General features: G+C 41.7%; 1 protein-coding gene across 1 annotated transcript in view; it reads right to left on the bottom strand.

Annotated features, from left to right (window-relative positions):
* ABCD2 (ATP binding cassette subfamily D member 2) overlaps positions 1-24,558 on the bottom strand; it is a 65,577-nt gene that overhangs the window by 29,107 nt on the left and 11,912 nt on the right. The window contains exons 4-6 of the mRNA XM_032803995.2: positions 23,825-23,993; positions 19,443-19,537; positions 17,466-17,611 (exon numbers count right to left, since the gene is read on the bottom strand). Coding sequence (XP_032659886.1) covers positions 17,466-17,611; positions 19,443-19,537; positions 23,825-23,993 — 410 coding nt within the window. The remainder of the gene's footprint in view (positions 1-17,465; positions 17,612-19,442; positions 19,538-23,824; positions 23,994-24,558) is intronic.

Below are 24,558 nucleotides of genomic sequence, written 5' to 3'. Positions count from 1 at the left end.
GATGCCTCTTTGTTTTGTTGTGAACTCCAGCTCCGGTCTCCTCCGAAGCTGCTTATCAAAAAAACAAACAGAGCTACTGTTTGCTGTGAATGAGCAGAGGCTGGCAGGGGGCTCCCTTTGGAATGCCCACAGCTAGTGTGTTTGCTTGAAGAAAGGGGGAGGGAGAGGGCTTGAGGAGAGAAGCGGCACGGCGTGTGGGAGGGAGGGAGCGGGGGTCTGTTTTGGGGAGGCTGCTTATCAGCTGCTGTTTGCTTTCAGTGAGTGAGAGAGGGGTGGGGGAGGGGGTCAGAACTTGCAAGGCAGCTGCTGACACAGTGTCAGCTCCAAAAATCCACTCTCTCTCCCCCCTACGCTCCCTGTCACACTCCACCCCACTCCCCTCTTTTGAAAAGCACGTTGCAACCACTTGAACGCTGGGATAGCTGCCCATAATGCACCGCTTCCAATGCCACTGCAGATGCTGCAAATGTGGCCACGACAGTGCGCTGGCAGCTGTCAGTGTGGACAGACTGCAGCGCTTTCCCTACTCAGCTGTACGAAAACAGGTTTAACTCCCAGTGCTGTATAGCTGCAAGTGGAGACATACCCTCAGTTTAGACACATCATTTTTTTTTAAATAATTTTTGCATTACTATTATGCACAGCTCAAAAAGACCCTGTGTTTGTAATGGCTACTGATCTCTCCAATCACAGGGTTAGCATGTAGCTGATGTGTTACCAAAGGAGGAGTAATGCTGGTCCACAAGGTATGACAGGATAGAAAGGCTGTACTCCAGTCCGACAGTACTAGCATTTTCTAAGTCACTGTATTGAAGTGTGGAGGGTCTTGTTAGCATAGTTGTTGTCAGGATAGCAGGTGAGGAAAATCCATCTTTGGATGCCTGGAAATTCCTATTCCAAACCAGCATTTAAAAATACTTCCTGAAGGTATTCAGGTTTTTTTGTTTGGTTTTACATGGAAGTTCAAAGCAGTTTAAGGTAAGATGTGCTTATAGAATGGATTAAGTATTCTAAACAACCCCAATCTTACCATAGACAATTATTGTAACTGATTACATTTTGATCATTTCTGAGATAATCTGAATGGTTCACAGTCCTCATTAAAAACAGCACGCAGTAATTAATGCACTTAAAGTATATTTTAATTAAGTGGCTTGTACTGGAGTGTGACAGAATTCATTCCAAATGAAAAGCTAGAGCACACAGGAGACCAGGTTTCAGAAGTGATCGAGACTACTTTACTTCTAAGGGCAGGAGCTGCAACTGTCAAAGAAATGCTTCGTCTTGTATGGGGAAGAGGCAAAAGCAGCACAGTTTGCACCATTCTGTCACAGCTCTCTGAAGCTGACTCAGAGATGGATATAATCTTGGATGAGTTGGCTTGCCATACACCATCCATGGGTGACTGCAACTATGACATCAAATGGGGGCTGTTGCTCAGATGGAAGGATTGGGTTATATAGGAAAAATAAAGGGGATGTAAAAGCCCAATAAACCCCGCTCAGATTGATGTACGGTTAAAGTTTCTGCCGGAGGCTGGTAAGAGACCCACTTAACATAGAGGTAGGGCAGGGAGAGACTATACTGGGATGCTTGGATCTTGATAAAAAAGAATTATGGGTGGGATTTTTCAACAGAGCTCAGCGTTGGCTTAAATCCACTCCCTAGTGAAATCTATTATAAAACTCTCACTGATTTCACTGAGAGGCCCAGACCCACAAAAGTACTTAGGCACCTAAACCCCAGACTCACATGCCTAAATCTCAGATTTAAATCTCTGAGATTTACACATCTAAGCCCCAGTTTTGGCTCCACTGCAATCCATAAAACTCCTGTTGAGCCCTGTAGGTGCCTAAACTCACACAGTGAATAAATTTTTACAGTAAAAGTTCCCTCAGTGCCTGTGCTCCTGCCTCTAGGCATGTGCACTGCTGCCTTCCTGTAGGCATCTGGGTGCCTCTCTCCTGCCTGTGCCCCAGAGTGAGCCACAAACTGGGGGGAGACAGGTGTTTATCCCCCTAAGTCACACGCAGGGCCCAATCTGGTGGGCCTCTTCAGTGGCAGCCTACCAGATCAGAGCCATTCAAAAACAGGCTGGAAGAGGTGGTGCTGCTGCTGCCCACCTTAGAACTTTATCCCAGGGATTTGAGTACTCACCAGGAATGTGGAAGACCCATGTTCAATTCCGCTCTGATTCCCAGAGGGGGAGAAAATATTTGAACAGGGGTCTCCCACCTCTCAGGAGGGTGCTCTCACCACTGAGATATTCTGACACGGGATTCCCTCAATCTCTCCCGTTGAAGGTGTTTGTCTGTGGACAAATAATGAAACAGTAATTGGAGGAGGGGGACTGGCCCTGGGTCTCCCACCTCCTGGGTGGGTGCTCTAACCACTGGACGACAGAGTCATTTTCTCTCTGTCTCTCTGGTCCGAAGACTCTGTAAAGGTCCAGTTCCCCCTGCTCCATTTGCTCTTTTATTATTTATCCAAAGTGGAACGGCTTCATTGGGAGGGATTAAAAAAGCTCCATGTCAGAATTTCCGCTGACTCACTGGTTACAGCACACTCCCAAGAGATGGGAGATCCTGTTCCAATCTCTCCCCTCAGGCGGGGGGGCGGGGGATTGAACCTGGGTCTCTCACATTCCAGGTGAATACTCTAACCACTGGGCTAAAACTTGTAAGGTGTGCATCACCTCCTCCTCCAGCTGTTTTGTGGTTGCCACTTGTAAATCACTAAGCAGAGAGGGGAAGAGTTTAGCGCACACCTCTGACGTCAGTATCTCCCATTGGCTAGCTTCGGCAACTCCCCACCTAGAATGCTGTCTTTTGAGGATTGCATTCTAAGGTGCCTCTCTCTCCCCATTCATGGTACAGGGAGCCTAGATGTCTAAATCAGGCTTTATAGGACACAGTGTTGTTCCCGTGATTTTATAGGTGCCTAAAGTTAGGCACTGTAGCGCTAAGCATTACAGCATCTGAGTCCTGTTAATCTGGGCCTGAGCACATTAGAAAATCCCAGCCTTCAGCTATAAAGTAAAGTGATGTCGGTTCCTATTCAACTCTCTGCTGGGACTAATAAGGTGAACAAAGAACAATCACAGCAGGATAACACAACTAAGAGCTTTTATAAAGTTAGAGTCTTGAAAGAACATAGGTTATGTGCCACTGCAGACACCAATCCTAGCATAGAAAAATATGGCACTATTTAAAAAGAAAGTAAGATAGCGGAAATGAAGATTAGTTAAATGGAGTGTTACTTCGAGAGCAGTAGACTTGTTCATAATTGTCATAAACAGATAGTAGGAGTTAGTAGAACAAAAGTACTTTATATCTCTTTTGACTGTAAAGGGTTAACAAGTTCAGTAAGCCTGGCTGTCACCTGACCAGAGGACCAATCAGGAGACAGGATACTTTCAAATCTTGAGGGAGGGAAGTTTCTGTGTGTGCTGTTAGTTTTTGGTTGTTGTTCACTCTGGGGGCTCAGAGGGATCAATGTGCAACCAGGTTTCTCTCCAATCTCCCTGATAACAGGTTCTTATAGATTCAAATAGTAAGTACTAGGTAGATAAGGCGAGTTAGGCTTATGTTTGTTTTCTTTATTTGCAAATGTGCATTTGGCTGGAAGAGTTCAAATGTGTATTTGCTGAAAGGATTTAATTTGTACTTGTATACTTAGGCTGGGAGTTATCCCAGTGTCTACTAGCTGAAAGACCTGTACCTATTCATTTTAAATTACAACAGATAATTTTTTACTGTTTTTCTCTCTTTAATTAAAGTTTTTCTTGTTTAAGAACCTGATTGTTTTTTATTCTGGTGTGACCCCAGGGGAACGGGGTCTGGATTCACCAGGGAACTGGTGGGGGAAAGGCTAATTCTCTCGGTGTCAGATTACTTTCTCTCTCAGGAAGAGTCTGGGAGGGGAAAGAGAAAGAGGGGGGAGGTGAATTTTCCTCTCTGTTTAAAGATTCAAGGAGTTTGAATCACTGTGATCTTCCACGGGTAACCCAGGGAGGGAAACCTGGAGAGGCAACAGTGAGGGAAAGGGTTACTTTCCTTGTGTTAGGATCCAGAAGGATCTGGGTCTTGGGTTCCCCGGGCAAGTTTTGGGGGGACCAGAGTGTACCAGGCACTGGAATTCCTGGTTGGTGGCAGCGCTACAGGTTCTAAGCTGGTAATCAAGCTTAGAGGAATTCATGCTGGTACCCCATCTTTTGGACGCTAAGGTTCAGGGTGGGGAATTGTACCATGACAATAATATATTTGATTCTACTGTATCTAGTTGAAGGGTTTTTTAAAGGCCAGCTAAAGTTTCGACAACTCTTCTGAAGTTATAAATAATTGGTCGGTGCTTAAAATAGCCTACACTAAACTTTCCTCTCCACATGTACAAAAGCTATCCAAGAACATCTTCTAAATATTTCAGGTAGATCAATTACCAAAGCTGAATGTAATTAGCTTACACCCACTAACAGGGTACGAAGCATAGAGCACAAAAGATATTTTCACTCTTGACACATATAATTAGAATCTTCTATCAAAGGCAGAAAAATCACAATGATGATTCTGTGACTCTCTCTGTAGAAAGTGCAAGCACATCTCTAGTAGAAGAGAACCTGAGAAGAAATAGTAAGCAGGATTGTAAATGCATGCCTTAATTAAGTATTACTGACTCGCTGCTACCAATTAGGGGTTCTCAAACTTCATTGCACCACAAACCTGTTCTGACAACAACAATCATTACAGCAGGAGGGGGAACTGAAGCCTGAGCCCATCCAAGTCCCACCACCCCAGGTGGAGGGGCCTGTCATAGGGTCCTGTGCAGGCTCTCCCATTTTGTGCCTGCACCCTGTATTCCGGCTGGTATAGTAAAGAGTGTTCACTCCTTCTTTTGTTGGATCACCTAAGTATCTTTGTATACAGGGCTCATGCAGTTCCCAAATCCCTCAACAGTTAGTGACCCACAGACCCTCCCCAGGGTCTCCTGGCCCTTGAGGCTTCCTTGTTGGTAAGGAGACAGAGATACTGCCCTCCTGTGTCCTCCCAGGCTAGCCTCCTCACTGAGGTTTGCCCAGGGCTTTTATAGCCCTCTCCTGCTCCACCCCAGCTGTCCCTACTTCACTCAGTATGTTCCTCTGAGCCAGCCCTCCTTAGGGCTTGCAGCAGGGCTCCCTGCTGAGTACCTGCATCTCTACACCTGGCCTCCTGACCAGAGAGCAGGCTGCAGCCAGCATTTTTGCAGAGCTTTAAAGGGGGTTTTACCCCTACCCTGCCACAGGGCCAAAGATAAAGCCAAGGGCATCAGCTCCAGGCAGAGGGTGTAACCTGAGCCCCACTGCTCAGGACTGAAACCCTCAGACTTTGGCTTCATCCCTGGGCAGTGGGGCTCAGCTTTCAGTTTCGGCCCTCGGCTCTAGCAAGTCTATACCAGCCCTGGCAACATCATTAAAACAAGGTCATGACCCAACTTGGGGTCCCGACCCACAGTTTTAGATACGTGCTTTAACTACCAATTCACCGTCACCAAGACCACTTACATTAAAATTCATGAAATAGCATAAAGAACTTTTTGTGAACAATTCACCAAAACTATTTTTCCATTTGGCCTGTTCATACTCTTTATGTAAATGTACCCAGGTCAACAAAAAGTACCCAGGTCAACTTCTAGGTTCTTTAATCTAAAAGACACCACTCCCATACAAAATAAAGACAGGAAATGCAGCCTGAAATTACCCCAGCTTTCAATGACAAGTCACGTTAATCAAGCAGACAAATGAAAAAATATTCTACTTCTCCTAAGCAAGCAGCCTTTCCATGCCTCTTCTCTCTCCCTAACAGTCCAGGAAAATAGGTGTACCTAGTTGTAGACCATGAAGGTCAACAAATATAAGGGGTACGGAAGAGCAAATTCCAAAGTTAAGGACCCTTCATGGATCAGTGTCATGTGAGCCATTCCCTCCCATTTTAAACAGCGGTGCTTCAACTCAAGGGCCTCTGCTGATCACTATGCGACACAAAGAGTCACTCTGATTTACGCAGGTCCCAGATCATCCATCTGTATTTGTACAGCACAGAGCACAATGGGGTCCTAGTCCTTGACGAGGGCTCCTCGGTGGTATGATAATACAAATAATAAATAATCATAACAAGTAATCAGTTTAGGCGCATCTTCATTCTGTTTTTAAATACCAATCACATTACTCTTATGCACATTTCAGAAAGTGTATTAATGGCATGGAAAACTGCAGTCTAAATTTCAGTCTTAAAGTATGGCAAAATTATAAGCAAATGAAATCAGGCTCTTACCATGGGAAGTGTTGGGGAACCTAAATAACGGGTAGTACTACCAACCCCACTATAATAATTATTTTAATATTTAGCCACTATGTTCATTGGTCATGAAAACTGTGTAAGTAAGCCAGCAACAGTTTCCTCTAAAGAAAACAATTCTACCACCAAATACCCTTTAATACAACAGAGACCTTGAAAAGTGAAATCTACAGAAAATCAAAGAATCATAAATTAAAATACATTGTTTGGTGCCAAGGAATCTCACAGAGTTGCCTGCTCTTCCTGTTCATTTTAGTATTCTTGACTGTGTCCTTTGGAATTTCCAGTGTTTCCTAGATTGTGTTATGGGGTCAAATTGCTGCTTATCACACTATGTGCACAAGACACCAGAATATGCTATTTTCTATTCCTGAATAACTCAAATATGATATTTAAAACAACATATTTTCTGAAATATTAAATAGTCCTATTGTATTCTTCTATCAATTCAACATTTACAGTATTTTGAAACCAACTAAAAGGGTTAGGTTGGAATGAATAACTCAAATTGAACACTGGAATTAGATTTCTCCATAGAAGCTACGCCATCAAAACATTGACTACTAATTAATGTGTCTAGAATACAAAGCTGTCCCCAATATAGATAGATAAAATCCACAACTTAACTTAATGCACATTCTCTTGCCACCAATAGCAACTTTTAAAGGGGTTCGCTCAGGGAAACAAACACCATGCACAGTTTAATTTTAAGCAAATGGTTACCTGCTTTTCTGAATCAGGTCCATAAATATTGGCCAGGTACTTCCATTCTTACAGTGAATGAAATTATAAGTTTGGTCCGACAATGTTACTTTAAAATGTTTCTGCTATGTATTTTTCAGATCAAAATGTTCAAGGCCTTGTTTTTCCATATTTTAAGCCAGGTTCAGTATTAAGAGGTCTCAGAGTTTTACAGATGCAAGTGAGGGTATGAGAACATCACCAAGCCACTGGTGCTGAACATCACGCTTTGTTGATCACAATCCTTTAGAAAGGAGCAAGCTGAAGAAGTGAGCACAGTGGTCTGATAGGCTGGCAAGAGCAAGGTCCCCAGGTGCATCACAAGACACAGGGCAGCTGGTTATGAGAGATACTGATGGAAACACTTCTGCGACCATAGCTGGGTTTCATGACAGCTTCAGGTATTGCTGTCTCCTAAATTCAGCTCTTCTCTACCATTGGGGAAAGTATCTTAAAATAATGTAAACAGATTAGATGAATATTGGTGAACTCATCCCTGTGCAGTGTGTGTGTGTGTATCTGTGTGTCACTCAGTGAGTGAATGCATTTGCCTTGCTGTTCTAAAAATCAGGGTTCAAATTCTGCTGTGGGTCACAAACATGGGGAACTTGGTTTATGCACAAATTTAAGTAATTATATGGCTTGTTAAAGGCGCCAAATTGATAAGCCTGGAAAGTGGAGCCCTCTATTTATTTAAAGAACAGATATAGACAGTAATAATACAAGCTTCCCAACCAATATGCCTCAACTCTTTTCTGAAGAGAGTACCTTTATAGGCAAGTCAGTAATTAGATCGTTATGCCAGCATAATTCTTGGCCTCTCTGCTAAGACAAACTTGCTGAAAAAGATGCCAATTTGTGCCAAGAAAGGAACTGGTTTCCATGATGAAGACAAGTGGGTCAACTAGGAAGTGGATGGAGATGATGACCTGCCAACTGATCTAGCTTTTATCCACTACTGACCTGGGCAGGATCAGAACCAGAGGCAAAGTTCTCTGTAATTGGAGCATTCAGGGTACACAGCAATACACTATTGATATTTGCAAAATAAAATAATATAATAGAGAGTTAGGAGTCCCCTAAGCCATCTACTCCCGAGTAGTAATATACATTACCAGAAAGAAAAAAAGTTTATACAGTATTATATCCATGTCAGTCCCAGTTTATTAGAGAGACAAGGTGGGCGAGGTAATACCTTTTATTGGACCAACTTCTGTTGGAGAGAGACAAGCCTTTCAGGGTTACGCAAAATGCTTCAGCTCATCCCTCTCAGCAACAGAAGTTCGTCCAATAAAAGACATTACCTCGCCCACTCTGTCTCTCTAAAATAAGGTTTGGTATTCTCTCCTAGAAGGTTTGTTCTCATCATGCAATACAGAATGATTATTTGTTTCAGCTCCCAAGAGTCTACAAGGTATGAAGCAGGGTTAACTTAATTGCAGGTGAGGATCGATCAGCTCATATTCTGCATGTCTATAAGCAATCCTCTAAATCCATTACTCACATGAAAATTATCAACATAAAACTAGACATTTCCCCTGATTTGACTGAATCTCATCTTACTACAATTCATATCTCCCCAACAAGGGGACCTTTGATTTATGCAAAAAACTTTAAAATATAAACCCCCGTGCAGCATACTGAGTGTGGTTTATAATCTGGGATCTCCATAGCTTTTTGCCTACACAAAATAAAGTGCTTGTAAGCCCTACACTAATTAGTAGACTCAGTGCTTGGGTGGTAGTCAAGGTACTTTGGACGGCTTGAGAGGAAATAACAGCTAATCCAGAAAGCCAATTTTCATTTCTGGAAATGAGCCCAGATAAACCTTACTCATTTTGCAAGTTGCCTGCTGATCATCCCTGTGTTCAGAAACCATGTGCAAGTTAAAATCCTTTGAAGTTCACAGTTCTAAGTGAATCCTTCACAGAACTGGGCAGATCTTCCACTGACTCAGACAGGCAAAGCCCTCAACTAACACAAATGATAAAGACAAGGCTTCTTCTGATCTAGATAGGATAAGATGGACCTTCCCTTCATGAGGATGGGATAGAGCCAAGCATCTCAACACTGAACGTGTCCTCCATTAATTCAGATGAAGCATTACCTGGCCTGAACTGTGTCATCTGAGAACTCCTCAGAATCATGTTTAAGATTATATTGCGAAGGCTGTGTCCTAGTCGATGGACATAGCAACAGGCCTGATGAACAAAATGTCTCATTTTTTACAGGTCAGCAGAAGCCCTGTCTGACGTTAGTGCATTTGCTTCAGAAACATTTTTTTTCAAAGCATCATGCAAATAAACGAATAGCCAATTATCTAAACTAAACCTAGTTTGAAAAGGCGTTATATTGCCCAAAGGCTATTTCAATGACATTTAACAACAAGCCCACCATTAGTTTCAAATCAGACTACTTCCTCCCAGGCTTTAGAAATCCACCTATTCCTTTTTCAGTGTACATTAATGATGGCTGCTCAAATAAGGATGCTAGTTTATATCAGCTAACTAATTACATTGCTTTGGTTTTCACATCCCTATGATGAGTGATGATGTTTAAGGACAGATATTCTTATAGGAAGTACTATGAATATCATGAAAATCAGTCTGACAACGTCACTGATGAAAACTATGTGCAAAAGTGTTAGTTTTGTGTATAAAGTGACCTGAAATAATGGTGAAAAGTTAGGAAATAAACAGGTGTGGTGGGACACCGCTATTCACAAGCAGATGGGACAAAAGAAGATGTTAACATGGTGCTGGGATTCAGATGTTAGTCACAGCCAACAAACCAGTTAACTTTCTCTGCCCCCAAAATAAGTCACAGATTTACCAGATGTCAAGATTAGGTGACTTTAGAATATTAAACACTAGCGAGTCAGATGCACTTTACAATTGTTTGCAAGAACTACAGTATATAAAAAATGGACCTGACACAAGACAGTCAGTGTCAACATGATAATACATGCTATAAAAAATGACAGTTTACATGTCCACTAATGAAAAGAGGAAACAAGATTTGACTTATCTAAAATGAAGAGGTAGATAACGCACAGTTACCCACTTTACAACTTTGTCTTCTTAAAGTTGTTACCTCATCATGACATTTTGTAACACTCCGATGCATTGTCACACAAAGAAAAGCAGATAATCCAATATCTGTCAAAATACAGTCTAGCCTCACTATGATTGTTTGTATAATTAAGAACTGTCTGTAAAATAACCATAATTTACACTTACTGACTACCTGTATACGCAAGGTAACACTAGGGGTTGAATTATAATCCTATGCTTTTAACTTTCTGAAAAAGTTATCTTTTAAGACAGAAATTTTCCTTGCTTAGTCTCATCCAGGAGGTGAAGTTTGTAGCTATTTGAGGAAAATCACTTCAGACATCTCGGTTACTGAACAGTGTAGGACAGAAAAAAGGTAGCTGATGCCATCTTATTTAGTAGCCAAGGAGAATTTTAGAACACAGAAGGAGAAACACCAGGGAACAAAGGCTTGTAATGGAAATCAAGATAACACAGCAGAAACAGAAAAGTTGGAGGAAAGGACATAAGTTTCAAGAGGGCTCTAGCACATTTCCCCGTTCTGTTCCATACTCTCCTGAGCTATATAAGATAACAGCACAATATAGGTATGTAAACCTGAGCAGAGGAAAGACAAGTAATGTGGGCAATACTATCAGTGAATCTTTGGTTGTTTCCATTTTAAAGATTTACAAGCCTGATGTTGAAGGAAAAGGCTTAACATTAGAACACAGATCAAATTTCTGATTATCACCATCTTGCTTGAGAGGTACTGGAGGAAGGGAGAATTATGGAAGTGGACTGTGATGCTGACAGATATGAAAGTAGTCATGTAAGGTTTCTGTATAATACCAGAAGACTGTGCACAGTGAAAGAGGGGATATATATAGTAATGAAGAACCATATTCCTCATACGAAAAAGGCCTGATTTACACTGGAAACTATGCTGGATAGGAAAAATGGTAGCATAGGATGTGAAAATCTGAGCCAAACTGATTAAGGACGTGGTTCGGAGAGATGGTTTGGGTAGTGGTCCCTTGCTCTTGAGGGGGAGGGAGGCCACTCCGTCTCACTACAGACAGACTGCAAGTCACAGTTTGTAGGGGAAACTCTGGCCCTCTGCACGGGGCTAGGGTTGCCAACTTTCTAATCGCACAAAACCGAACACCCCTGCCTCACCCTTCTCTGAGGCCCCACCTATGCCTTGCCCCTTCCCTGATGCCCCCCACCTGCTCCATCCCCCCTCCCTCTGTTGCTCACTCTTCCCCACCCTCACTCACTTTCACTGGGCTGGGGCAGGGGGTTGGGGTGCAGGAGGGGGTATGGACTCTGGGCTGGGGGTGTAGGCTCTGGCATTGGGCTGGGGATGAGGGGTTTGAGGTGCAGGAGGGAACTCCAGGCTGGGCCAGGGAGTTGGGATGCAGGCGGCTGCAGGGTCCCAGCAGTGCTTACTGTGGCTCTGAGGAAGTGGCCACCAGGTCCTTGCAGCCTCTAGGGGGAGGCACAGCCAGGTGGCTCTGCACAGTGCATGCTGCCTTCACGCCCGCAGGCACCACCCCTGCAAATCCCATTGGTTGCGGTTCCTGGCCAATGGGAGCTGCGGAGCTGGTACTCAGGGCAGGGGCAGCATGCGGCGGCTCCCAGTCCCTGGCCACCCCAGCACCTAGGGGCTGCAGGGACCTGGCGGCCACTTCCGGGAGCAGCATGGAGCCAGGGCAGGTAGGGAGCCTGCCTTACTCCCCACTATAACACGACCCGATATAACACGGGTTCTCGTATAGTGCGGTAGCAGTGGGTCTCCGGTGGCGCTTTAAAGGGTCTGGGCTCCGGCTGCTTCAGGGAGCCCCCGGCCCTTTAAATCACTGCTGGAGCCCTGCCACCACTACCCCGGGGCTGCGGCAGTGGGGCTCAGGTGGCACTTTAAAGGGTCCGGGGATTTGGCTGCTGTGGGGAGCCCCGGGCCCTTTAAATCCTGCTGGAGCCCTGCTGCCGCTACCCCGGGGCTGTGGCAGTGGGGCTCCACTGGCAATTTAAAGGGCATGGGGCTCCAGCTGCTGCGGGGAGCCCAAGGCCCTTTAAGTCACCGCTGGAGCCCCACTGCTGCTACCCCAGGGCTGCGACAGTGGGGTTAGCCGGCAATTTAAAGGGCCCGGGCTCCCCACAGCAGCTGGAACCTGGAGCTCTTTAAATCACCGCCGGAGCCCTGGACATTACATAAAAAATCAGCAATGAAACGGTACTCATTCCATTCAGCCCCTTTACTTTGGAGTTTTTGTGGTGGTTCATCTTTTGCCTGCCTAATTTCAGCAGAGATTCCTTTTTTATTTCTTACTCAACAGGCTTTGATGCACAGCTGATGATCTCACCTGTGAGAGCACTAATTATATTGGTCTGTGCAAAAAAAAAAGCTGACGAGAACCATATTCAGCTCTAAGTAAGCAAGTGTGGCTCTAGCTGGTTTCAATGGGAATTGTGCCTATTTATTAAGTATTCAGTAGGACCGTGTGATGGGATATGCAAACCCCACATTGGGCTGGAAGGTGTTCAAGGACAGTACTGGGCCCAGGTAGCCCCCAACCCTCCAGCCCTCAGAGCCTGTCCCAACTGGAAAAGGGGTTGAAAAGGGAGCAGCCCAGCTCAAAAGTAGGAGGTTGGGGAGGGGACAGATCTGCCCTGAAGGCTCCTGCCAAAGGTATCAGAGAAGCATCCCTGAAGGACTGTATGCTGAGCCTGGTTGGAGCTGATGGTTTGGTGGCTTCTACTTTTTCTGTTCACCTTATATTGGACTGGAAGCTGGGGGAGAACAGCAGATGGTAGGAAGTAACCCAGGGAGGGTAACTTGGAGAGCACTTTCAGGAGACAGACTCTGTTGACACTCCTAGGGCCTTCAATTGGAATCTGGTGGAGTGGACAGACCCAGGCTCCCCTACCACTGCCCAGCTCACTGCATCTCTGCTTAAAAGAGGACTGGGACTGTAAGACCTGCCCACTGAGAGGGAGCACTAAGTGTGCAACCACTAGGCAACCTAACCCACCAAGGACTATTACAAGCCCATATTGAAATGGAGATATAAAAGAGATTCCGAGTATACTTTTGCACTTTAACATATTGTATTTTATGGGAGGGCTCTAATCTAATAAACCACCTCATGTTTCATCTGCCAAACTCACTGCACCACCAACATAGAGCTGCTTGAGGGCATTCTGCTATGCAACAAATTTTTCTTCTGTCAGCAAATGAAAATGGTGATCTAAATAAGCGAACCATGGTCATGCAGACCCTCTCTGGTGGCCTACAGCCTCCTTAAATCGTCTCAGATTGATATATAGTCATGTGCCTGACTCAAAGGAGTTTTATGGAAAACCTGACATCCAATCCCCTCTCCAACAGCTCCTCTTCAGGAAATCAGGCAGGTGGACAGAGTGTTATCAAGTCTGCAATTTTTCAGTTATCCATACAAACAAACAAATAAAAAGGTCACCCTGACCATGCAGCAAATTGTAACAGGCTAATAAGTAAACTGGCTAGATTTCCCAAGACAAGTATGATTTGCTTCAATTGCAGGGTTCTAGCGCAACTTACAATCTGCTGGAGTTATTCTCTGTCTCTTTTAGTCAGGAACAAGCTAAATATTTAAAACACTATATACAATTCATATAGGAATACAACTACATACTACAAAAAAGGAAGGTTCAACAGCCTTAAAATAACCCCAGCAAAGACTATTAAATTATTCCACCTTTAGCTATAGTCAGAGTCCCCTGAATACTTGCCTAGCATCCCACCTAGGAAGTAACACCATTCTACTGGCCATGTTCATTCCAGGGCTCCCAGAAGAGTAAAGTAAATCCTGTCAGCTTCATATGGACGCTGCTTTGAGATCTTGAAAAGATTTGATCATAAATATGGTAAAATAACTTGAGTGAGAGGAGAGGGGGAATTTTCACCCACCAATCTTCAAAAGTTTCAACCCCACAGTCCTTTTTACAAATACAAGCTACTTGCTGGCTGAGGGCCAAGCTTCTCAGTTTTAAGGAATTAATATCCCAGAGAGCTGGACTTCCCCTTTCCTCAAAAATAGGACTTTAAACCCTTCAACCAAGTAAGACAGAGAAGCTTTCTATTCAGATTTTAGAATGGTCCTAAACTCCATCTCTCACTTTCATCCCATTCTGAAATAGAAGACCATAATCGGGTCACCTGAACTAAGATGGAACTTAGTTAACTGAGAGCTCTGAAATAGACCTGGTAGGCAGGAAAGACAACAGTCTCGTTGATGTGAAAATTCCCCCCTTCTGGGGCAAGACACATCCCAGCACACTCCCATAAGGATACTAAGGGCAGCCTTAATTGGGCATATCCTAACTTTGTGCTTGACCTTATTATTGCATATAGACTATAATTTGAGCTACTTGTGTGTTACGCTTGAGAATCTATTTTGTAGTGTGTATGCAAGGAGTAGACTATTTTTCATAAACAATCCACTCTTCTATAATTACTATTACAGTCAACCTGATCCTGGTTCTCATGATTTTTGAAGATGGGAGAATGGGCAACAGTGCCCAAAGATCCCCATTTGTTCTACAACTACTCGTACACTGAAGGAACAGTCTTATTTTGCAACGGTCATGGACTCTATTGCCCTTGTTTTTACTGAACTCAGTTTGTTATGGAGCTTTGATATGTTTTGTGACCAAGCTCCTTCATCAGTTCATTTATTTGTAACTATATAGAAAAAGATAATTGTAGAGAAGCCAGCATATTAAAACACTGTGCTTTATGCCTAATGCCAACATACCTAGTGAAGCACATTAGACTATGCAGTATCTTTCTATGTTACATTACATTTTGTGCTTAGACTTAACCATCATAAAATGTTTAGGCAAGCATATCTCAAAAGTAGAGATTTTTGATATGCTGCTTGGAGGTTATAAATGAGGAAGGGCGAGAAGAGCTAGTAGTAAGATGATGATGATGAGATATATAAGCCCCTTTCTAATTTTAGCAAAAGCTTTTTTATGTTTATGTATAAACATAAAAAGCTCCTAGCAAAGAATTATATTACTTTTGAAGTAGTGAGAGATGTTAACAGTGCAGAGGCAAAGGCATTAACACTAAAAAAAATACCTCTTTAAAAGCAAGGAAGATAAAAATGTTCACCTTTCACCTCCATGTCACAGTTACAATCAAGTGCTATGCAAGTAGTGACTGAAAGTGATAGTATCTGATGGCTACTCTGAAATGAACTGATGGTTTTAACTTACTTCCAAGAGGACATGTATGCACATCACAAAACAATAACCACAACTGGTACCTCTGTTTGCTATCTCAGCAAGGAGGACAAGAATATGGTGGCTAAGGAGAGTGAATTACTCTTTTCCCCTTTAGAGGTGATCCCGTCAGGTCACAGCTAAGGATCACTTGCAGAGCAGTTTGGGGGAAGCCTTCTCCAAAGACAGAAAAAGAGACGAACTCAGAAGTGGCTCCTACAAGTGGAGTTTCAGCCTCACTAGTGTCTAAATCTCTAGCACAGTCAGAGGGAAGTTTAAGATATAACCCTTTCTGACCCTTCTAAACGTTTCAGGTGGAGACAGGAAGGAAATGGGGAGGGTGGCTTTTTCTTTGAAACCTGTTTTCTCCTTGCCTAAAGAAGTCCCCTACAGTTCCAAGTGCCACTTCTGTCATCGCTTCCGATCTCTGGTTCAAGGGGAGCTGGAGGATTGTAATCACAGGACCTTTGTTACCAACCAGGAAGACTGCTAGCAGCCTTGGACAATGGTTACTTCTTTTCCAAAATGGCCTATTTTCTTATTGCAGCTCTGCCTGGCTCCTGACAGAACTGCATTCACACTGGAGGATAATTATCCTTTGCTATTTCTGTTAAATAAGCTGATTCTTGAGTTGGCTTTTAAAATCTTGACTAGAACATAAGACTTGCCATGCTTATTCAGAGCAATGGCTTACCTAGTCTAATAGGGTGGTTCCCACAATAGCCAAAACCAGATGCTCTGAGTAAAGATGCAAGAAACCCCTGAAGTGAGCAATTATAAAATAAACCCCTCGTAAGGAAAAATTTTCCTAGCCACCTCAGTAACAGATTGAGTAACATGCCCTGAAGCATGACAGTTTGTATCCCTTCCAAATTTCATTTTGTTTTTAAATCCTTACTATTGTAACTGTGAGTGCTCATTATCCATTTTTTTTTAATCCTGCTAAACTCTTGGTCCTTAATAATATCTTGTGGCAGGGAGTCCCACAGGCTAATGTTGTCATGTAAAAAGTATCCTTTTATCAATTTTAAATTTGCTGCCTTTCAGTTTCACTGAATGTCTTCCGTTACCCTTTCTCATAACAACAAGAACAAGACGTTCCTGGTTTACCTCCTTTATACAGCTCATCATTTAAGCCTTTTTTCCAGGTGAGAGTGTACCATTGATTTCTACAGTGATGTAACAGCTCCCCAGAAGTTCTGAGAAGTTCCTCGTGGGATAGTTCAACTCCTCACTGCCTTCTTCTCAGCACTCAGCTTTAATGACACTATCTAGTTACAATATACTCCTTTGTGTTATTTCCACGCAGGCTTTTTATGTTGTTTTGAAGGCTTTGTTTGTCTGCAGAAAAAAAATCTATCCATCACTTAACAGCGTCCATCCTGCTTTATCACTGGTATTTTCTAAGCAGAAACATATTGTGAACATTTACTTTTACCCAAGTGAAGAGGGTGAACTACAAAAGGCAAGCAAAGATTTTCAGTGCTTGATTTAGCTTTTGCAAAAACATCCAAGTTAGAACTCTAAAGAGAAATATTGGAATATATTGGATTGGATTGTGTTCTGGGAGGCCTTACAGATTACAAAGGAAACATTCAAAACATCATACTTTCCTTGGCAAAAGGAACACAGATTTAAAAGCGATAATGTAAAAGTAATGCTGGATTTGGTTTTGGTTTAGTATTGCAAAATTTAGGGGTTTTAAATTGTAATTCAAGTTTGGGGAAAAACAATGTTCCTCACTTGTCAGACTTTATTTCACATTTATTTTAGAACAAGCTCTATTTGGCCTATTTCAAGTTTTGCTTGACGGAAAAGGAAACTATGTTCCAAAGCCTAAACTGTCCACCAGTGTTCTTCAGTCAGCCAGCCCCCTCGCTGTATGTGGGCTCATCCCCATCACACATTGGTGACTGGCCCTGGGAGCTCTCCCCGTACAACTGAATGTGGCAGCAATTCTTCTGCACTTTCCAGTAATAAGAGGTGGGAGTTACCATCTTCTAACCTAACTTTAGATGCCAGGGGTTTAGAAAGTGGACCAAATCTCACAAAACTGAGAAATAAGTATTTCCAGTGTAGGCAAAGCACATACCTTTGTGGGATATAGAACATGTGCTGGGGAGGCGGTTTGTAGAGAACACCATCGTAGACTGGCCACAGACCACTTAAAATTCTGAAAAGAGAACTCTTTCCACAACCATTGGGGCCAGTGATTAAAAGATGCATTCCTTCCTGTACCTAGAATAGTCGTGAAAACGATAAAACAACCACCTTGCAAAATATATCACTTTTACCATGAAGCATATAATGACACACCACAATGAAACCACCTAAGCATTTAGTTTAAGTAAGTACAAATTGTGAAACTGGCTACAATTCTTATTCAGTCTCTGCTTGAAAAACTGCATTTGCATAGAATCTGTGGATTCAAAGAGCAAAAGCAAAGGAACCAGAAGAAATCACATTTACTAGCTTCAAAGATACAATTTAGATGGTTTTTTCCTAATGTAGGAAACAATCCAGATGGGCATGGTATTACTTACAAAAGGCTATTTTGTGGAGGGGCATGAGTCATTAGCACTGAAATCCTTTTTAACATTGGGCACTTTGTGTCTTGGATAAAATCTGACTGCAGTTCATTTTAACATGTAGCAAAATTAAACCTTAGTCACAAAGAGCTGGGAAAAACATGCCCACACACCACGTCACTATCTATGATGAATCTTGATTTCAGTATTCCTTGTTCTGCATCTACAAATCATATTTAGAGCCAAATATTCCCCTCGAGTACTTGCATGCACTGACTTCAATTTGAGGAGACTGTAAGGAGTTAAGGACACTCACTACCTTACAAACCTTAACATTCCTATAACTATCACTAAATTCCATCACAATCTCATTAAACAGTGTAAGGTAGTTTTTGTATGGGTGAATTAGTCACAAAGGGTGACCTTGCAAAGCAGTGAATAGGGGCATGTATGGCATGACCTTAAGTGAATGAATTGAAGCTGTGTGAGCAAGGCCCAATGACTTGAAAAATTAACCTCAACATTCCATTTCTGCTTATATAGTGTCACTTTTATGCATTTCTTTTATATATATACACACAAACACACACACACACACCTTTGTTTATTCACCCTATACACCCCATACTTCCACCCACCCACACAATAGCACTGTTTGTGAATTCTCTCTATAAATATACTAGGTAAAGTGCACAAACATACAGGTATCTCTGCCTGAATATCAGTCCATCATTTTATAGTGCTAAACAAAATACATTTAAAGTAGCTGGGAGTTTTGCCAAATTAAAGGCCCTATTCTGCCAAGTGCTGACTATTTCCTTAAAGGTGGTCTGTCTCTCTCTCTGTCTCTCGCAGACACCCAGAATACAAATACAGAGGTAGTATGAGCAATTAGATGCATAAATGAGGTAGTGGAAGTCCTCGTGCAACTTTCCAATGCTTTCACCTATTTCTATATAATTACTGCACCAACATTCAGTATTGTGACATATTTTGAAATCATTCAATAAATAAAATGCATTAACAATGTGATGCCAATAGGAATCAATTGCTATTTGCAAAAAATCATTGAAAACAATTAAACAGTTTTTACTGAGCAAAGATTGTAGGATTGGGCCTGCAGATTATACTGTCAGCTGTTAGTTACTATTGATCCTTGGAGTGGTCAAGTGAAGTTCCACAGACTCACTGTTTGCTCTAATGTTGTGGACTTGGAAGATTTTTAAAGCATCCTAAAGGTGTTAAGCACCTCAGTCCCACAGAAATTCAATGGGAGTTGGATGCAGAACTCCCTTAAGCAATTTTGAAAATGCAGCTGTAGTTTTTAATCTGAAAATGACACAAGTCGAACCATTCCTTCTCCTCTCTCTCCATTTTCTTTGAGTAGGATACACTGTACATATCTGCCTCTAGTGAGCCACTATGCCTACCTTTCTTGACTTCCCCTCTTCTCCAAGTATTTAACATAGGGTACATGAACTCTGTGTTGTTTTGTGTTAATGTGATGGCAACAATCAGAAGATTCTTGCATATCATCTTACTTTGAAGTTTAGTCTGGAAATCACCACATCTCCATTTGGGGTAATAATAGGAACATTTTCACAAACAATTCCATGATCAACATCAATAACTTTTCCTACAAATTAAAAAAAAAAAGTTAGTGAAATGTTCAGGGGGGGCAGTGAGATCTATTAGTCCAAGAACAGGGCTGAGAGCCACGAATTTCTGGAGTTTGTATGTACCCTTCATGCTTCAATCACCATTCCAGAGGACATGTATCCATGCTGATGATGGGTTCTTCTTGATAATGATCCAAAGCAGTGCGGAATGACACATGTTCATTTTCATCATCTGAGTCAGAGGCCACCAGCAGAAGGATGATCTTCTTTTTTGATGGTTCGGGTTTTGTAGTTTCCACATCAGAGTGCTGCTCTTTTAATATTTCTGAAAGCATGTTCCACACCTCATCCCACTCAGATTTTGGAAGACACTTCTGATTCTTAAACTTTGGGTCGAGTGCTGTAGCTGTTTTTAGAAATCTCACATTGGTACCTTTTTTGCATTTTGTCAAATCTGCAGTGAAAGTGTTTTTAAAATGAACAACATGTACTGGGGTCATCATTCAAGACTGCTATACCATGAAATATATGGCAGAATGTGGGTAAAACAGAGCAGGGGGCATATAATTCTGCCCTAAGGAGTTCAGTCACAAATTTAATTAACACTTTTTTTTTAACGAGTATCATCAGCATGGAAGCATGTCCTCTGGAATGGTGGCAAAAGCATGAAGGGGCATGCACATGTTTAGAATATCTGGCATGTAAATATCTTGCAACGCCAGCTACAAAAGTGCCATATGAATGCCTGTTCTCACTTTCAGGTGACATTGTAAATAAAAAGTGGTCAGCATTATCTCCTGTAAATGTAAACAAACTTGTTTCTCTTAGTGACTGGCTGAACAAGAAGTAGGACTGAATGGACTTGTAGGCGCTAAAGTTTTACATTGTTTTGTTTTTAAAATATGCATACTAAAAATAATAATATAAAGTGAGCACCGTACACTTTGTATTCTGTGTTGTAATTGAAATTAATACATTTGAAAATGTAGAAAAACAACCAAAAATATTTAATAAATTTCAATTGGTATTCTATTGTTTACAGTGCAATTAAAACTGTGATTAATCACGATTAATTTTTTTGAGTTAATCGCATGAGTTAACTGTGATTAATTGACAGCCCTACATATTTTGTTAAGTCTTAAACTAATCCAAATAAAGAAACAATTAAATACAGGATTGTTACAGGTGGTTCTGGTAGCACTGCCTATAATTAAGGTTGCCTTACACTTTCCATTATAAGACCCTGTTTTCAGTTGCTTATAACTTTACCAATCTGTAACTATTTGGGCAAAATTTTCCATGTTGGACATTTTCCTCAGGCTGAATTTTGCAATGTTTCAGCAAAAATATTTTGGTGATTTCTAGGAATGAGATTAGGGTTGTTCTTCCCATCTTAAAATAGTTCTTACAACCACTTAGTTGAGAAGCTCTGTTGCTTCCATGCTCTGCAGCAGGGACTTGAAATTTGGCAGACAGGTCACCCCAATTTCAGGGACGTGCCTTATGCCGTCTCCATGAAAATTTATCCAAATCTGGTCAAGCTATAAGCCTCTGAAAAAAGTTTGAACATAAAGGCATGTTAGAGTTTGGCAGCTACATTCTCTGAATATTCCATCTGTTGCCTGCCTTATTTGTCGGAAAAGTTGGAAAATGTGTAGTGAAGGAGGCAGGAGACCAACAGAAGAGAATATATATTCGTATGGTTAGAGAATTAAAATTAAAAATTCTACTTCATTGCCTCTGCCACATGATGCTGGACAAGCCACTTGAACCAAAACGATCACCATTGGTCACTAACTGTGTGTTCCTTATTTTCTAGGTGCCTGACGTCAGACAGCTCAGACCCAGGGCCGCCCAGAGGGGGGACAAGTGGAGCAATTTGCCCCAGACCCTGCAGGGACCCCCATGAGAATATAGTATTCTATAGTATTGCAACTTTTTTTTATGGAAGGGGCCCCCGAAATTGCTTTGTCCCAGGCCCCCTGAATCCTCTGGGCGGCCCTGCTCAGACCAGGTTTTCAGGAGTGCTCATGACTGCAACAGAAGTCAAAGCTGCACTTTGGACATATAAGGCATTATAAAAATACTACATAATCTGAAACCCTTAGGCTTCTCAAGTTGGGAACCTATGACATATTTGTCCTTAATTTCTCCATGCCTCAGTCCCCCAGCTAGAATACAGGGATAATAATACCTTCAGACAGATGTTGGGAAGATCAATTCATTAACATTTGTAAAATATGCAGATATCGTGGTGAGAGTTGCATAGGCACCATTAATTCTAGGATTTCCTAATATTTGAGTGCTTGACTTTGCGACCTTAAGGCTCTCTTAATGTAAGGGGGCAGGAGGTTGTTTGTTTTGTTTTTTAATGTAATGAGGCATATAAATTGAAAGCACAGCTACAAAAATTAAGTGATGATCCTTTTTTATAATTCTGAATGATAAGATAAGGAACGACTATAGTAAAGTAATATACTATTGTTATTTGACTAAAGTATTTAAAAGATTGTATGCAGTGTAGTTGTAGCCATGTCGGTCCCAGTATATTAGAGACAAGGTAGGTGACATAATATCTTTTATTGGACCAACTTCTGTTGGTGAGAGAGACAAGCTGAAAAGCAGCTCTGTGTGTCTCGAAAGCTTGTCTCTCTGACCAGCACAAGTTGGTCCAATAAAAGATATTACTTCACCCACCTTGTCTGTTTAAAAGGTTGTCATTCTTTCTTGGCCTACATCAGTGAAGTTATGGGCTGTAGTAAATACAGAGGATAATATAACATTATTTGCTCGCACAAGTTGATACTGATGATTTAAGAGGAAATAAGTGGTGTGGGGCAATGTAATAAACTTGCCTTAAAAGACAGTTTAAAATATGGATTTTTCTTTTAACAATATGTACACTTACATGTATGCACACAGGAGCGTACACACACGTGCACAGATACCCACACACCCCTCCACTGTTATAAATTCCTATGCAGGGATTTCTGAAATTATCAAGGCTGAAAGAAAGGAAGAAAAATGTTATTACAGTGGAACTTCTGATGGGAGAGCCTCAGAAAATATTTTGACTCTGCAACTGTAGTGGAAATAAAGTCTTGGTATGGGCTGCAGAATGGGATGCTATACCACATGGAAACATCAGCAGAGTTCTCATATCCGAACTGCATTCAGTCTTTAAAATAACTAGGTAGTCATGCTAAAGAACAATTGCCTGTGGGCCAAGTACATTGATTTACCACTATTTGGACTAAAACTCCCTTTTCTCTACTACATTACAAATTGTAGCTATTACAAAATGTTGATTATTTTACTAGTAATCACACATTGTCATGTCCTACAAGGTCAAGAAATCAGTTAATGCTTACAGTTAATGTTTGTGCCGCCTCAGGGTGTATATTATGACCCTGTTGAGAAATCTGTGCTGAAGGGCAATAATGTTGTAAGAGAAGGAAGAAAATATTTCACACATAGCAGTTTAACTCCTTCGCCTCTGAATAGCTACATTTTTTCCTGTGGGGGTGCGGAAGGGATTTGGTTGTCAGCAGCAGCTGGGAAGCAGGAAATGGAAGGAGTCCAATGTGGGTAATCAGGAGAAGTAAATAAATGGCAAAAGGCCAATGAGGGGATTGGGAAAGAAACTGCATGCGGTTCAGGGGGGTAGAGACAGAAGGTGAGTAATGGGGGACAGTGAGAATTCAATTACAGAGGGCACATACACAGACCTCAGGAGGAGGAGACAGAGGGGAAATGACAAAACGTAGAGAGCAAGGGGAAAGGAGCAAGGGGAAAGGCAGGCAGGAGGGTTGGAGCTGATCAGAAACATTTTCAGTGGCAAATTGTGACTTTTTGTTGAAAATATGAAAATGGAACAGATTTTGGTTTTCAGTGCCTGAAGTTTTTTAGACCAAATCCTACTAAAAACATCAAAAATTTTCTCTTTTCAGATGAAAAATTTCAAGTTTCAGTTTTCTAATTAAAACTAAAAAACCATAAAGGAAAGCAGATTCTTTCTGGATGAAAAATGTCAAAAAAAACAATTTTCTGTAGAGGTTTTGATGGAAAATTTCCAGCCGGCCCTTGAAAGAGTACATAGGGAAGGAATCTCAGGGTTGTCTGCTGGGACGCATAGAAAACTGCAAAGAAGTGGGTTAGGAATATGTAATGGGAGGGGAGTTGATCTGTGGCAACTTTGAAATAGCAGCAAGGGTTGTGTAAAGAAAGACTTTGTTTAGACCAGTAAAACTGCATAATAGGCTGAAGAGTTTATAGAGAAAAGTATCAAAATATGAATTACTCACCTTTGATTTCCAAGGGTCCATCAATGTGTAGTTCTGCTTTATCTTCATTCTTGCTGTTGGTTTCAATCTCTTGAAAAATGGCAGTTCTTTTGTAAATGCCCCTCTTCACTTCATCGAAGACTGAAAACATGTTGTATACTCTAGCTGTATAGCCTGCTAATTCGGTGACCTGAGAAACAACAAATGATCTGTTTAAATTACATAATCTGGAAACTGGAAATTAAATACTTTATCCAATAATTTATGGATAGCATTCCCAATCGTTTTGACTCAGTACTACTTAGATTTCATTCTGGATTAAGAATGAAAGGAAATTTTTCCTCACCAATTAATTTTCTTTCTTTGAGATCTTCTCTAACAGTCCCCCAGATGCACACGTACAGTTCCTAGCTGCCAGCAGATGGTGACATTACGTTGAGGGACAGAGCCTAAGCTGACGTAAATTGGCATAACTCCAATAAAGGCCTTGAGAATTTTTAGTGATGTCATCACCAGAAAATAAGGGGGCTACTAGCTCCCATCTGTCAGCTGAATCTCCTAAAGCTGTTCCTATAACAGCAATTTATTGTGCAAAATACACCACACACAATTTTTAGACCTTGGAGCCCTAGCATAAAACTTGATGATTGAAAAAGTCCTGGAAATTTGCAGAAGACAGTGCTAAACTTGAAGGGAGGAGGCCTGGGCTGGCATAGAAGATATAAAAGAAAGAAAATTTAACACATAAGGAAAAT

This window comes from Chelonoidis abingdonii, chromosome 1 (assembly GCF_003597395.2).
Source record: "Chelonoidis abingdonii isolate Lonesome George chromosome 1, CheloAbing_2.0, whole genome shotgun sequence".
Taxonomy (NCBI): domain Eukaryota; kingdom Metazoa; phylum Chordata; order Testudines; family Testudinidae; genus Chelonoidis; species Chelonoidis abingdonii.
This window is presented reverse-complemented; position numbering and strand designations above follow the sequence as displayed.